Here is a 16,969-nt window from a genome sequence, read left to right as displayed (position 1 = left end):
CTCACCCTGTTCATGCTGCTTTGGGAGAGGTGTTTCATGGATGTCCTATTGGGACCTATAGGGATTCATACTGTTGAGTTCAGGAAACAAGAAGAATGAGTAGTATCCAGGGATGCTGGGGGGAGAAGGAGACTTCATTATCTTTGCTTTCAATAAATCATGGTCCCAAAGTAATTATAAATTTAGAGACTGAGCCAGAGTTAAAAGCTCAGCTGCTGTACTGAGAGGTCCAGGCTTGTGGGATTTAGAGTAAGAACAGAGTAACCTCAGAAGTGATAGGTGAGAACCAATGGATGTGTTGGGAAGACTGAGCACAAGAGAGCAGAGGAATTACAGGGATTGAGAAACGTAGGAAGTTATGTTGTACTGAATTCACCAGTATATTTATAGAGCTTCCTGTGGGGGGTTAGTTCATTCAGAGACTCTCAAACGTACATCTGAATCCCTCTGAATTTTCTTTTTAACTGTTACAGCACTTATTTAAGCCAGACACCCTTCTAAGTGATTTACAGCTTAAGCCCCATAAAAACGTTGAGGTAGGTAAAGTTATCATCCTCATTCAAGAGATGAGGAAACAGGGACAGAGAACAGCAACAGCAAAGCTGGGATTCAGGTAGAGCAGCCCAACTCTAAATTATGTGCTACAAACCAATATACTAGATTTTTACTACTGAAAATTTAGTTTAATAATGCATAGAAAAGAAAGATATTAATGTACCACTTTTACACCCCTGCCTAATATTTTTATATTGCTTCTTTCAAGTTTGCGGTAAACTCAGTTTCCATTAAATATCAAATTACACTTTTTAGAAAGGAGTTTGAATTCATATACATGGTTTTAAGGGTTATACGTTTCACAGTGAAACATGAACCATGCATGTGTAAATCTAATTTTTCCAAATTGAGTTTTTCTAGCACAGTGCCAGTACATATAGACAGTCAATAAAAGTCGTTAATGATTAATTTGTTGATTACATCAATAAATATGTGCTTATTAGAATAAATAGAACACAAAACTGAATCAAATTTCACAATATCTGTATTTGTCTGCCACTTTGAAAACCTTAGGGATGTGAAGTCAATTTCTTATTTATTTATTCATTCAACAGCCAAAAGTGTTTATGTACTTTATAAGAGAACCATTACAATAAGATCACCAAATGATCTTTACTTTAGCTCCACTATAAAGGTGGGTTTACTCACCACTGAATATCCGTCTTGCCAGTATATCCTGTTACTTCATTCACTCTATGACTAGTGATATAATCTGGAAGTCGAGTCTTGATATTTTCTCATCAGATACTATACCAAGGATGTTCAGTCTCCTTTTCTTATTCTTCATCTATGTAACTATCCTGTGCAACTCAAGCCAGAGGCCCAGGAGCCATCCAGAATTCTTCCCTCTTCTTCAGTTCTTACAGCTACCATTATAACTTCTCTCATTAATCATTTACTTCTATTTTCTCTACTTCTGTCTTCATTCAGACCCTCATCAAATGTTACCTGAATTATAGCAGTGATTTCCCTTTGGTCTCCTAAATGGGAAATTTGGTCTTACTAAATGTCCTTACCTCCTTCCTCCCCCAGTTCCTCCTTTACATATCTAAGAGAGGATCTCTTTAATCTGAGAATTTATCATTTATTCTGCAGTCAAAACTTTCGGTATTCCCTACTGCATCAGGACAAAGGCCCAATTCCTTAGCAAGCTGTGGCTCTCCAGATTCTTGCCTGGGCAAACAGTAGGTGTTATAAGGATATTTGTAGAATGAATAAATAAGAAAAAATGTTTTTAATTATCATAATAATTAAACACAAATTGAGATAATTGAAATATCAACTGTTTCAACTGAGATTTTTTTAAGAAGAAACTTGGAAGTAGCTAATGGAGATAAAGAATAATAGATTGTGTGAGGCTGAGATTATGTTTTGGTGATTTTTAATGATTCATGTGTGTTTTATGTCTGGGTTCAATTTGGTTTTTAAGAATAAAAATTAAAGAATAAGATTATATAATTTTTACTTCTACATGGAAGTCCACTGCTAGAATAATTATAATAGAAATAGAATCTTCTACAAAAATCCTGTATGGAACCACTCAAATCTTAATATTTTGATGAGACAATAAAGAAGAGATTTAAATAAGTTTTTGTTCTCATTCTAATTCTTTTGATTAATAAGGATTTCTTGAATCCTGGCCATGGATTTTGAGGCTACCAAAGGGCTTAGTAGAAAAGAATTCTGTGATTGATTGATTGATTGATTGATTAATTAATCATCTGTGAAATGGGCATGGGAGAAACTGGTTATAATTCTTGTGCCATATTTCCTAGCCCTCATTAAATGTTGCTTAAAAATTCAAAAGACAGTGTTTACTTGGAAGATTTTTGAGGAGAGTTGCTTAGATACTGAAAGTATCTTACTCTTTCAAATTGTCTTATTGCCAATTCTAGATTTCTATATAAAGTGATCCATTGAATGAAATTATTATCTATCTGAATGCTAAAGAGTATCTTTTAAAGTAGATTTGTTTGATACTAGGAGTTGCTATTTTTGTAACAGTATTGAAATGATGATGATGATGATGATGATGATGTCATCATCCTGGAGATATTCACAAATCCACAGGGCAATGAATTAATAGAAAAAGAAACATTAAAATATTGCAATTAGTAATCAGTTGGCAAGAAAATGATATAGGATAGTAGAACATAGCACAAACTATATAGAATCTAACAGACCAAAGGTCAAATTTTATTACTGTTATTTTTAATATGTATAATGTATACAGATAAATTAATGTTTAAAATCTTTAGTTTCATATTTCTAGTCAGGAATAGAGTGTAGCCTTTGCAAGACTATTATGAGGAATAAATGAGAAAATAAGTGTAAACTGCAGGTCACTTAATAAGGACACAATGAAGATGAATGTCTTTTTGTTCCTTTAATATATTTCTGATAAGTACTTGCTTAAAACAATCCCATTTGCTTAAAAGATGGAAATATAACATATCTTTGATAATACTACTTAATAAATATCAATCAATTATTTAATTATTGAACCATACTAACCCCGTGAAAGGAACTGAGAATGCAAAGTGGACATAACATAATTCCTGTCCTAGTAAACAAAACAGTCTGCTCAGGACATAGACATTTACCATGATAAATTCCCATATTAACCTAATAATTAGAGAAGAATTAAGATCTGTGGACTGGGGAGGACAAAATTAACTCTGGGAAACTTGAGAAATGCTTCAACAAGAAGGTGAGATTTGAGCAGGACTTTGAACTAGCAGTAAGATTTTATAATGTAGGCAAGAGGAGGACTAGCATTTCAGATAAAGGAAACCTTATGGGAAAAGCCATGGACCCATGGGAAAAAGGCTGTATGCAAGGAGCAGAGGTGTGGTGACAGTGGAGAACACAGGGTGGAGGTATGCAGAGAGGATGAGGCTGTAAGAGTCTGAGGAGACATACTGAAGTACTGTAAACCAAATCACAGGCCTTGGATTTTATCCTGTGGACAACTGGGGAGGTCAACGGCAATTTCAAAGGAAGTGGTTGGCATTCATTCTTCCTTGGGAAAGTTCATTCTTTTGACTATGAGAGGAATAATTTGATTTGTCTGGGAATAAAAATGGACTGATAACAAAGAAACTAGTAAAGACGTATTATTAGAGTCTGTGAGAGAGATGACATGGAGGAAAAAAAGCAAAAGGTAATGATCAAGACAACTCCATATTGTTCAATGGAGAAAACGGTGACACTCAAGTTACATAGCCAAGTCAGAGAGAGAGAGAGAGAGAGAGGATGGTTTGAAAGAAGGAGGATGAGTTGTTTTGAACATTTTTGGAATATCTGGGAGAAATCTAGATGATAGATCTGGGTATAATATTTAGGGGATCTCAAGGTACTATTAGGAAAGAGACTGAGTTTAGGATTGAGATTGAGTATAAAATGTAGATCTGGGATAGAAAGAATAGAGGGGTAGATTAGCTGTTGCCTAGGTTTAAAATTCTGAAAATATTCATGGTAACAGTACAACAATTGAGGGGGCAGAGAGAGTGAGTCGACTGTTACTTGGGAAGTAGGAGTAGCTACAGAGGTAGCTGTTGCATTAGGAAAGCCAAGTGAGATGAGGATTTCTGGAAGGTGGATATCAAAAGTATCAAAAGCTGCTGCAGGATAGATGAGGAGGCCTGACTCGAGATGTTTAGATTATGCTGTTTGACTTTAGAAGCTACAAGGTTTTTTCCTCCTAGGTTGGACATTTGTGGGTATTCTGTAGAGCACAGCTTTTTCAATTTTATTATGCATCAGAATCCTGTTAAAATGCAGATTCTCTGGGATGAGACCCGAGATTCAGTATTTCTAAAAAGTTCCAAGTGATGCCAGTTTTGAATGGCACTTGAATGGCAAGTTTCTGGCAATTAGTAAAAATGGATAAGTTAAAATTCAGGATCTGTTTACTTTGAGAAGCTTTCTTCCCTTATAATAAATGGATATTATAGTTCCACATGGGAATTTGTACTGAAAGTAGATTAGAAAGGTATGGTAGTTTGGATATTTCTGTGTATTGAACAACAGATGAGTTTCATTTTTAAAAAATTCATTTGACTGTCTCTAGTCTCCTCCTCTTGTCTTCCATGTTAGGGTACTAAAAAGCATTCCCTTAATATTTACTTTATCAGACAGATGAGCAGATACTTCTTTTTGGTAGAATCCACAATGAGTCTCAAAATATTTATTTCTTTTGTGCTTTGTTTCTGATATTTTTACCACCCATTAGCTAGAAGGAGTCTCATTTGACAATCTTTCCAGGAAAAAAATACACAATCCTCAATCCAGATATTTTGAAAATTCCTAGTTTATTGGTGTTCTGACTCTGTTTATCTTCCCCGTCTTGCTTCAGAGCTGTGTCTACACGTCCCTTGTGTCCGTTTTACTAATAAATTGCATTAGCTATACCACCTCACCTACTCTGTTACTATACTGAAACTAAACTTACTAAATCTGAAATGTGGGCTATGGTATTACAAGCACTGTGGGGGAAAATAGTGATTTTCTACTGAGTGTGGAGGCAGAGCGAAGTAGAAGATTAAGAAAAATGAAAGGGGCCAGAGGCATTGTGGGACATGTTGGGGGCTTGAGTTAGTGCAATAAACAAGGAAATTGGAAGAGAACACAAATGCAAATGGATTTGTAGAGGTTAAATCAGAGTGACAGCCTATTGATTGCATATCTGCAATAATTAAAAGGAAAAAGAGAAGAGTCAACTACTGAGGTTTCAAGCCCATTGGACTAAAGAAAATGATGATCCTGTGAATAGAAATTAAGAAATTAGAGGAAGGATCTGATTAAGACTTGGGGATAAAAGAAGGGAAGTGGTGTTTAATGTGGTGACTTTGAAGATCATGGAAATGGACATCTTTTCCTCAGTTGATATTGATGGTTGGGAGTGTGATGCATACATTAATTCTAGTTTATAGTAGATTTTACTTAAAGTTTTAGGTAAGAAATGAATTATACGCAAACAATGAATCATGGAATACTAATGATGTAATGTATGGTGATTAATATAACATAATAAAATAAAATAAAATAAGAAAAGAAATGAATTTCTAAGTGAAAGAATGAATACAAGTGTTTGAGGAAAGAGGACCTATGAAAAATCATGCCTTTAAGAGCTCAATAGAGGGGAAGGACCCAGTAGAAGGAAGGAGAAAATGGACAAGAATGATGGTGGGCAAATCAAGTGAGCTCACTGGTATTACCGTCTGTGAAAGAGAGAGATTCACAAAGGCAGAGGGAACAATATGGGTCAGATACAAAGATGTTAGAGTATGGTGAGAATTGAATAGAAGTCTTGTGTTCTTCACACAACAGTTTCACTAGTGCAAGCAAAGCAGAACAGAAGCCAAGTTTCAAAGGATTAAAATATGAGGGTTTGGTACAAAAATCTAGGCAACATGTAGAGTATTGTTCTTTCATAATAAACTAGAAACCACACATGGGCCATAAAACCAATCCGATTTTAGCAGGTCAGTTGACCTTTCTAGATTTTCTTCCCCCACCTCACTTCAATCCTAGAAATTATTGTACTTCTTTAAAATCATGGAATAAAACCCTATCAGATGGCTTCAGTACCCGAAGGAAAGTACATTGTTTCATTGTCATCTCTCCAGCTAATATTTGTGCTCAATTTGGAGAGTATGGGATCAGACATAGTAGTGAACCTTGAGGTAGGTCTCTTTCTTTTGGATTGACAGCTAGAGTGAGAAGTTCACACAAAAAAGTTTCTTCACTTTGGGTGCTTAAATTTTAAATTTAAATTTTAAATTAGTATCTCATTTCAGTCAGACACTTTGGTTTTTATTTTTACATTATTCTCTGATATCATTGTTACTGAAGTAGTTGGGCCACTTGGCCCAATGTAGTTACGATACAGAATTTATTATAGGCAAATGAATAATATATCACATATTAAATGTGAAAAATGAGTGCTCTGAAAAGCCTCTTAGTTATGAGGGTTTATTCTTTTCTATCCGGGCGGTTTTTAAGGGCCTTTGTGCTCCCTCACAATTCACCTGAAAAGTGGTTCTCCACTCGGGCATCAATCCATGACCATCACAGGGTATGTGAACATGTTTCAGGTCTAATTGGGTCTCACCATATCCTTCAAAACACTAATTTCAGAACACTCAGGTAATTCAGGAATTAGTTTAACTTTAAGTGCAAAATTTCATTTATGTTTGTAAAATATTCACTGCTGTTTAGAACTCAGTTTAAATAATGCTTTCTTTTGTGTCTTTGATCAAAGATTTTGATTTAAAAATTATTAAGAATTATAACTGAAGAATGCCCAGAAGCTGTCATTAATAGTTGTTCAGTTTGTTTTTGGAGAACTTAACTCCAATTTATTCCGTTTAACCTTTACATAGATCTTTCTTTAGAAAAACACCTTGTATTGTTTGCTTCCTTAGAACATTCTATCCCTAGGACTCGAGATCAAACAATACATTTGTCAGAAACCAGATATTTTAGTCATTTGGTTTTGAAAATAATATTCCAGTTAAAGCAGCAAATTAGAAGCATTTACCAAAGAAAATAATGACTCTCATACTCTTTCTGTTCATTTTAACCTTTTTGGGAAAGAGCTCTTTGTATTATGTAAAGTTAAACTTCCGCTTTCCTGAAGTTTTCCTAGTCATTTACAAAGGTCGATTTTTTTTATGAGCTGAAATCCTCCTTAAAATAATATGAACAATATCATGCAGCCGTAATTTTAAAGTGATGACACACTTTATTCCAAGGGGTGCCCTGCATCGTTTCATAGTGTGTTCATTAATCAAAGGTCATGGTATATATGTTACATTATCATAATTTTCTAATTAATTTATTCTTTATACATGCTTATACATGTTCCAATTGCATTTCATTAACTCATAGTTTTCTTGTAATGTTGTGCTTTCTTTCCATGTTCAAAGAATCTCTTTAATTCAATTTCTCTGTTTCTCCTCATACAGTCTGGCAGCCAGATATGCAACTCAGTCTAATCACAGTGGAATTGCAACCAGTCAAAAAAAGCCTACTAGGTCAGTTAATATCTCTAATTTATTGCTTGTTAGTGATAATAAAGTAACTGCCCAGTGTTATTTTGTCCTATCATTCTAAATTTTTTTCATAAATTACATACTTCTGGATGAAAAGTTTAGAAGACTGAATTCTTCCAAGTGGATTTCCATATGCATTCTCGGGGATGAGCATGTCTGTGTTAGATCATTAAATGGGTTTTGGCTTCTTCTGTTCTAGTTTTGTTATATATACTGTTATGACTGGGCTGAAGTCTAGCTTCTAAGCTTAGAGAAAGTCAAGGAAAACATTACTTGGAAGGCCCCATTCCTTCCAGGTTACAGAATCTGAGAGTTACAAGAATGTAATTGTTTTTCGAGATGGGCATGCATTAATTATTGCACATTTTGAAGCAGAACTGAGAAATGCTGGTAGCTTTTTGTGGGGAGGTTAGCACCAGGTCACGAAGTTAACCTGGACTGTTCCTTTATCTGTAATAGTTGAAATTTTTGCTTCTTTCTGACATACATATTTTAAAGACAGTCTGTTATAGCAAATGACTGTATTATATCCTGTTTGGAAAATACTGATTGATAAATGTATATTGAAAGTGTTTGATGTTTTTTTTAAAAAATGTTAAGTTGCCGAAGGCATGATGGTACAGCTGAATGAAGCCACAGCAAATGTGTTTGGAACCCCTGATTATTATGTGATTATATCTACCCTCTCTCTCACTGGGGAAGTATCTCTGTGGTGGCTTCCTAATCACTGCTCAGATAATGTATCGTATTATGCAATGTTTGACCACAAGGATGGCTTATGATGCCTTGATGTGAGGTATGTGCTTTTCCTCTTGCCTTGGTTTTCTAAGTTATGTTCATTTCCATAGTAATTAAAATGATTCGGGAGAGAAAAATTTAAAGGGTATTTAATTAAAAGGAAAAATGATATAAATTCAAATGTGCAAAATACAGTGACCTGCCATGTACAGTTTTTATTACCACTTCTAAGACTCATGCATATAAAATATATTTTAAGTACATTAATTTAATAGAACATTTCTCTCTCTGTCTTTTGTTGGCTTCATTCTCATTTCTCTTTTTATTACTTTGATGAATGATCTGGAGCTCTGGCTGCCTGTCAAATTAGGGTAATGAGAAGACCAAATGGATTTTTTAATTTGTTTTAATTTGTTCTTCTGAGAACTAAAGATCACTTGGCTTCATGGGTCACAGTAAAGATTAAAATGCAATTTAATTGCTTTCTAGAAACAGGTCAAGTTTCACTGCAAGCAGGGCAAGTTTTGTGACAAAATTTGTTTATACATGTGAGTTTGGAATGAACTTTCTAAGTCTGTAGCTGTGTCTGCAGGAATAGTTCTTAGATTTATTATGATTGGGGCATTTGGCCAAATTAATTAATTGAGTTCTTTCTTTAGAGTGCAGTCATTGGTACTCAAAATTCCTGGTGTCTTTGGTTTTGTGCTATACTTACATACCCTCTAGATCCATTTGAGCAACAGTTAAATGCTGGAATCATTTGGAAAAGGTTCCAATCTTGTATATGGCACGGCTTCTAATTAGCAAAATAGCTGAAGGAACTATTTATTAACCATATGTATTTAAACTCCAGAATACAGTCAACATTTTGAAACTATTAACTATTCCAAGAAAGCGGCACTTGTGTTTTTAAGCCGGTATTTGTGTTTTCCTGATGTTCATTCCCTGTTGCAATACCTGTTACTATTTTAAAAAGTAGCTATAGTATTTAAAAGTTTGATTTCCTAATAATCTACAGAAATAATATATCAATTATGAAGGTGAGTCAAAATATGAAAATAGTAACAACTGATCTTGAAATTGTGATATATTGGGCACCAATATAACAGATATAAACACCCTTTTTCATTTTAAAAATTTAGTATAGAGAACAGTGAAAATTTCCGTGCTTCATTTATAAGGGCTGGAGTTTTTTGTTTTTTTTTTTTTTCTTTTAAAATAGAAATTATCAGAGCAGTACACAGTGACATGCACATGGTGGCAGCAAATAGTAGCCAAGACGCTGACATCCTTTACTATCATGTTGTTAAATATGACTTAGAATGCTAATATTAGTTCTACGCAGAGTGTGTATTGTACGTATACAGTACGTTAATAGTGTAGAATAAAATACAGTGATTGTATATTGTAGGCGCCATTCATGAAATAATTGATTCTTGAAATTTTAAGGTGGAAACTACTTAAACAGCGACATAAATGATCCACACGGGTATTTAATTTTAGTCCACGTAAAATAACAGCAAATTACAACCTAATGTCAAACTTCCCCTAAGTTTAACACAGTCTGCCTGTTATTTCCTCTTGTTCTGTCTTTCCTCCCCAAAGACTAGCTGAAGTCACTGTCCCTGTAGGTGTATTTTGCATTGCCATTCTCCTAACAGAGACTTTCTGCTTCTGAGACCTGCATCCTTCCTTGTCATAGCACCTCTGTGGTCAGCTGGCCACACTTGTAAGACAACCAGCTGAAAGTCTAGGTGCTTATTTTTGGCAAAACGATTAAAGAAAAGAAATTTTTTGAGGCAGACCAGTAAAATATAAGTTAACTCATGACCTTGGTCTCTGCACCATGTTTGAATTAGAATAGCTTACTACCTTAGATACACACTAAGCATTTGCTATTAGCAATTTGTTCAGTAACTTTATTCTTCTTGTTATTATCAAGTTGACTTAGGAAACAACTATCTAAGAGAAAAATAAATGTCCCATACATTGAAAAGAACAACTTAACAACAACTGCAAATAGCTGATTAATACCCCGAGAACATAATACATTTGTGTTATTTCCCTTGCTTTTCATGTAATTGGTATAGCATTTTTAAGTCAAAGTGTTATTCCTCAGGTTGTGGTAAGTATGACTTTTTAAGTGAAAGGTTACTTTATTTCTAATTGCTCTACATTACTGATATCATTTTAGGGCATGTTTATTGAAAAGTAAAACAAGATTTTTCTGAAGATTCTTAATCCTTGTGTTTAGCTATTTATCACTGAAACCACCATTTTCTGCTAAATAGATTTTAGAACATCATATATTGTGCTTTTTCCATTAAGGCCTCCCCAATCAGAACCTCCTACCCCCTATCTTTTTGTAATATACAATAATGATGTAATTTTTCTTATACTATTTCAGGCTTCCAGGTCCCTCTAGGGTACCAGCTGCCGGCAGCTGCAGCAAGGTCCAGGGAGCCTCTAATTTAAATAGGAGAAGTCAGAGCTTTAACAGCATTGACAAAAACAAGCCTCCAAATTATGCAAATGGCAATGAAAAAGGTAAGTGTTTGCCTGTTACATCATTATGGCACAAGTCTAACATGTTGGTCTTGTAAATTACATGCTAAGTCCGATATTTGAGCAGTGTTAATGCCTTTTGGAATGGGGTCATTATCGGTGTGGTTTCATGTTTTCTAACTTCCCCCTCCTGAATTCCAGCTTTCTTTAGGGCTTTTCTTACCTGAAGAACATTTTAAGGAAGTAAACTCATTTATTTTAAAGTGGCTAATTATATACCCAAGTATAAAATCTGTTTCCCCAAAACATTTCCTCCTGGTTGCATATAAATAGCATTTTCTTTAGTCTTCTCATGTTTTATGAACGATTATTTTAAAATCATAAATCTATATTAGGTTTGTTTGAATCTTTAGCTTCAGTTGACATAAATGCCGTAAGTGTTTTGGGCATCAAACATTGAGACATAATTAGGGTGGATATTTAATCTTTGATAGCAGCAGGACACAGAAATAATGCGACCTTAGTTTTCCCTAAAGAGACAAGTTATCCACGTTTGCTTTATTTTCTTGAAAGAGTACGGGATAGAAATATCAGATCACAAAATCATCGGGAAGAAAGGACACTTAGTGGAAATCTGTGTGAAAGGCAAATTATATATTAACTAGATGACACACAATTCTTTGTGTTGTGCACAGTGTGCTTTTAACAAGGGGCTTGCTTGATACATTGCGCTGTGGAGCATGGGTTCATGTGAGAGAGGGTGCATTTTACATCTAAACCCGGAGAAAATCAAGAACCTAGACTGTTGTAGGCAGAGTGACTGTGGGAGGGGCTAAGGCTCTGGCTTTTGACTTAGTTCCTTCAAATCCATATAACTTTAACTTCTCTTTACACTATTTAACTTTCCATGCAACAAAACGTGAAGTTCAAAAGTAACAAACATGCTTAGTTAGTAGAATAGCTGGCAAATTCAACCAGGTAGGAATTTTTTTGCTCAAATCAGATCATTTCAGATTGTTTCATACAGATGATATGATCTGATAACTTTCTCTAATTTAGACATGAATTGACAGATAATCTATGAATCAGCACTTTTGTGAAAATTTCTCATGCATTAAAACAAAATTGGACAGATCATAAATCCCTGAAAGCAAGGCAGTGTGTCTTGATCCCTATAATATTCCCTGTTCTTGAGTGGAATGGAAAAAGAAGAAAATAATGTATAACTGGAAGTTAGGAGTCTGTCTTTAAAATATAAAACCTGTGATTTAGGAACCTAAGAAATTTTACTGGATGGACACTTACACTTTTCCTGAGGGAAAGGGAGAAAACAATTACTCAGAAAAACTTTCTTTGTTGTTTTGTGACTTTCCTAGAAAGTGTCATGCGGAGTTTGTATGTGCTGTGAAAGTTTAAGGGAGAGTTTGTTTAGACATACAGATGTGTTGAATGGACGTATCCAGTTTAACTACATGATTCTACCATTATGTAATATTTTTGCAAGAAATTACTAATAATATTGGCAAAGGGACTTAGAAATGCTTCAGATGATCTCACATTTTGATATCATAATGTATCTGAAATATTCTGTCATGTGACATGGTTTTCTGTGTTTCTGGCATCTAAAAGTAAGAATCTAAAGGTAGGCAAACATTTCTGTTTTTCCATAGCCATTCAACCTCTCTTGTGAGCAAAATTAGGAAGTAGTAATATTTACAATAACCACAAGGTGGAGACAGATGACATACATTATGAGGTTTTTGATTCAAAAAAAGCAGATTTCCTTAGGTCCACATCTACAGCAAAATACAGGGTTTTCCTTACTTTTAATTCCCAAATAACTAAAAATTCAAAAGCATTTAAACTGTGTGATCTCACAGTCACAAATATTTATAATATGTCCAATATAGGCATTAAATGTCTAAAAGCTGCCAATAAGAACTGAAGCATAAAGTGCATCATATGATTGTTACATGGCATTTTCTATTAATGTGGAGTTACAACTTCATCAATACATCCAATATCAATATTTCTAAATTGATCATTCTGTCATGCTATTTTATATTCCTAAAATACTGTCTTGGGGCACCTGGGTGGCTCAGGTTGTTAAGCATCTGGCTCTTGATTTCAGCTCAGGTCATGATCTCAGGGTCATGGGATTGAGCGTCACATCAGGTACAATACTCAAGGTGGAGTCTGCTTGAGATTCTCTCTCCCCCTCTCCCTCTGTCTCTTCCGCCACTTGTGCACACATTCTCTCTCCCGCTCTCTAAAATAAGTAAGTAAGTAAATAAATAAATAAATAAATAAATAAAATATTTTTAAAAATAAAATGTTATCTTAAATTGTAAGAACAAACAAAACAATGATAAACATTACATATGAAACAATTTATAATTTACTCTTTAGGCGATTAGAGGGGAATATCTTCTTGGATAAGAATGTTTTATTTAATCTTTTTGACCTGGATATTTATAGTGGTAGCACAATCTATATAAAAATAGAAAATTTCTTCTGCTGACAAGCTGATCTCTGTCACAAACTGGTCTGCATACATATTCTTGATATGATCAAGTAAGGTGAAAACTAAGTAAGAGTTTTCAAAGGTCACAGTATTATAATGACAGAATTCAGAAAGTAGGAACTTGAGTAATTAATTGCTATTCCTTTTTTAGTTATTAGAAAGTGTAACATTTAAATTTAACAAATTAAGATATTTTACTTGAGGGATTAACCAAATTATCTGCAATGTGTTCCCTGAATGCCTCTAAGTGGAAATATACTTTCTACTTTCTTTAACAAGTCTTGGGTGATGAGTTATATGAACCACTTGAAGAATCTCTAGAATTTGTGATAGACAATAAAGATTTATTCACAATTAAAACAATTTCATTTCCCTATTAAAAAACATACTGTTGAAAGCACAGTGGGGCGCCTGGGTGGCTCAGTCATTAAGTGTCTGCCTTTGGCTCAGGTCATGATCCCAGGGTCCTGGGATCCAGCCCCGCATCAGGCTCCCTGCTCAGCGGGAAGCCTACTTCTCCCTCTTCCACTCCCCCTGCTTGTGTTCCCTCTCTTGCTGTGTCTCTCTCTGTCAAATAAATAAATAAAATCTTTTTTTAAAAAAAAAAAGCATAGTAGCTTTTCACCTGTATAGCATTATACAGTAACAGTAACTTATTCGCAAATTGTGTGACTTACGAAAGGAAATCAGTAGGGAATCACAAACTGCCACTTCAAAAGATCCATCTAATATCATTTTAATAATAATACAATTCAAGAAATAGGGTGTTCATTTCACCGTTTTTCAAATGAATTAAAATGTCCGTGAACATGGCCATAGATGCCCCTTTGTAGAGAAGGTGGAAAAGAAATGTTGTCACGGCAAGAGGCAATGGGTGGCACCCTTCTGCTGAAATGGAATGTGGGAACAGATTTTTCAGAACAAATGGTGAAATGAAGATAGCACTGTTTGTAGAGAAGAATTTCTTCTGAGAGTCCCAAATTTCTTCTCTTGGTGACCTGCCGTTCAGATACTGACAATGAATAATACGTTCTGACGCCAGCATTTATCAATTTGCCCATACACTGTAGACAAGTTGTATGCTTTAAAGAAAAATTAAATACCTACTCCCTGGAAATCGGGGATCATGTGAAAATGGTGCCCTGGTTCATTTATATATACACTTTCTATGCTTGAAGCAGATTATCTTAAGAAATCATTCTTGTTGTATAAAATCTGGGTATTAATAATGAAAAAAAGCTACACAGTTTCATATTATTAGGAATGTAAATATCCCTAGCTTCATTTGGAATTCAGTTATTGAACTATGCTCTGTAAACACTTTTTGCTTGACAGAGTTTATTAGCAGAGAGTTGTTTTTCATGTTGCTAAGAAACATGCCAGAGGGCATTTTGCTATCTTTTTATTGTTTCTCCCAAGTGATTCTTACATTGTACCTACACATCTACTAAAGAATGTCCTTTCTGTTCTCCTGGATCCTAATAAAGTGTCCTCTGCTGTGGAAGGGTTCACTTTCATTTACACTCAACACAGGTAGAATAGGATTGATACTGAGAATTTGGCAACATTGCAGTTGAAATTTTAAAACTATAAGGTTAACGTGAATGTTGTATTAGTAATGGAATTTTGACTGCTAAAATGTAGCTATCTGATTCTTAAGTACTTTCTCTGTTTTTTTGTTAATTGCTCTGAAATTATTGTAGTATCAAAGAACTAAACTGTTTTATTTTCTTTTCAAGGCAATGCAAATATGTTTTACTTATTATATTGCTTTACTAGTGACTGAATTATGTGTTCCACCATGACTTTTTGCTTTATTTCCTTGAGACTTATATAAGCCTAAAATGAAATGTGAAATGAAAATTGCAAGCTAATCTTAGGGATTTTCATGAGGTAACATAAATAGGTACATATATTAGGTGATATGATTAAGGGGACTTGAGAATATATATTGTTTGTGTATGTATAAATGCTCACATCTTGAGGTGTACACATATTATACATGCCTGTACATAAATTACATACTTTTTCCCCAAAACTGGCTGGCGAATGAAAGTTTCCTTAAATTTCACAATACTCCACAAAGTGGCACTGTAACATTGCATGAGCAGAACGGACAGCACCTCTGGGGTCCCTGTAATCTCACTCCATGTTTCTTTTAAGTCATCCTAAATTTGATGATTGAGACATTGCACGAGTAATCATTCATGGAAGGTAGTATGCTCAGGTGAACAAGGGCCCAGTTGGTAACAAGACATATTTGGATTTGAATGCTACATTTTTTAATTATTTAAATTTTTTTTTTTTTTTACCTTTTAAAGGGTTCAAATGTATTTTGGCATGTTATTATGAAATGAGAGTCTAAGGTGACCAATTGCCATGGTCATATTGATAAATCATTTCCTTCGTTTCACAATGACCTGAAGTTGCCCTGTATTTCCCAGGGATCACAGATATCAGGGAGTACAATGACCACTACACAGTGAATACTTTAAAATGAATGGTGCTATTGTCATCATTTTTGTTACTTTGTGTTACCTTGTAATTGTTATTCTGTTGTTTGTAAGTTGAAAGCTGGTTTGGTTGCATCTAAGCAACATACAACTCAGGAAGAAAGAAGAGGTAAATAGGTTGAGGATGGTTCCTGTGTCCTTTCTCAGGCTAACAGCACTGTTGGCAACATGGTGCTAATGTTCCACAGGGAAATGTCCTTATCTAAACTTTTCATATACCTGTTGTGACTGCCACATTTGTCAACGTGTATTCATTTTACTAGAACTGGATTGGCATTTTTTCCAGGTCATCAATGTTATTATTTTTTTTTTGTAAGATGAGATAACTAAAAATTACCTCTGTCGATTTACATATGTTCTAAGCATGAATTAAAATCTATTCTTACATTAACTCAGAAGGATAGTGCAGGTAAGATGCCCAAGGAGATAGTATATAAAGTATTAAGTAGAAAGTGTCTCCTATCACATTCTCCTCATTTGTATTCTGCCCATCGAGGAAGAAGGACACCATGCTTCGAGGAGTTACCCATTTAACTTCACTACTGTGACAAACATGTGGCATTCTAGAGAGCCACACCAGCAGAATTTCTGGGTAAAAGCGAACATATAGAAAAAAGAGAGTGAAAAGCCTCCAAAATTTGGAGTCCGAAAAACCTGAGCTTCAATTGTGATTTTCTCTTTTCTAAGTTTTACTATATGTGTGAATTGGAACAAGTTACTTTCGTTTTTTAAGCTTCAGTTTTCCCATTTACAGCAGGAGAAATCATGAGTATATTGCAGATGATTAGGGGTTTAAGTGAGATCCCATGTATGAAGAGCTTTCAGTGTGATTCTGGGTATCAAAGTGCTTGGGGAAAAGTGAGCAGTTGATAAATAATATTTGGTTGTAGTGGAGTTTATGATGGAGGAAGTGGAGGAGGAGGAAGAGGAGGAAGGAAAGGAGAGCGAGTGGAAGAAAATTTCTCTTTAGGGGCTAGAGACAAGAAGGCAGGTTCAGCTCAGATCATGATCCCAGAGTTCTGAGATCGAGCCCCGCATTGGGCTCCCTGCATGGCAGAGAGCCTGTTTCTCCCTCT

The 16,969-nt window shown here is 34.8% G+C and overlaps 1 protein-coding gene across 2 annotated transcripts in view; it reads left to right on the top strand.

Moving 5' to 3' along the window:
* The window catches only part of NAV3 (neuron navigator 3), a 347,818-nt gene that overhangs the window by 142,000 nt on the left and 188,849 nt on the right, over window positions 1-16,969 (top strand). For both annotated transcript variants that reach the window (XM_021678554.1, XM_021678552.1), the window contains exons 6-7: window positions 7,527-7,595; window positions 10,759-10,898. In XM_021678554.1, coding sequence (XP_021534229.1) covers window positions 7,527-7,595; window positions 10,759-10,898 — 209 coding nt within the window. The remainder of the gene's footprint in view (window positions 1-7,526; window positions 7,596-10,758; window positions 10,899-16,969) is intronic.

Source organism: Neomonachus schauinslandi, chromosome 5 (genome assembly GCF_002201575.2).
Source record: "Neomonachus schauinslandi chromosome 5, ASM220157v2, whole genome shotgun sequence".
Taxonomy (NCBI): Eukaryota; Metazoa; Chordata; class Mammalia; order Carnivora; family Phocidae; genus Neomonachus; species Neomonachus schauinslandi.
Note: the sequence above shows the minus strand (reverse complement) of the source record. Positions and strands in the feature narration are given on the sequence as shown.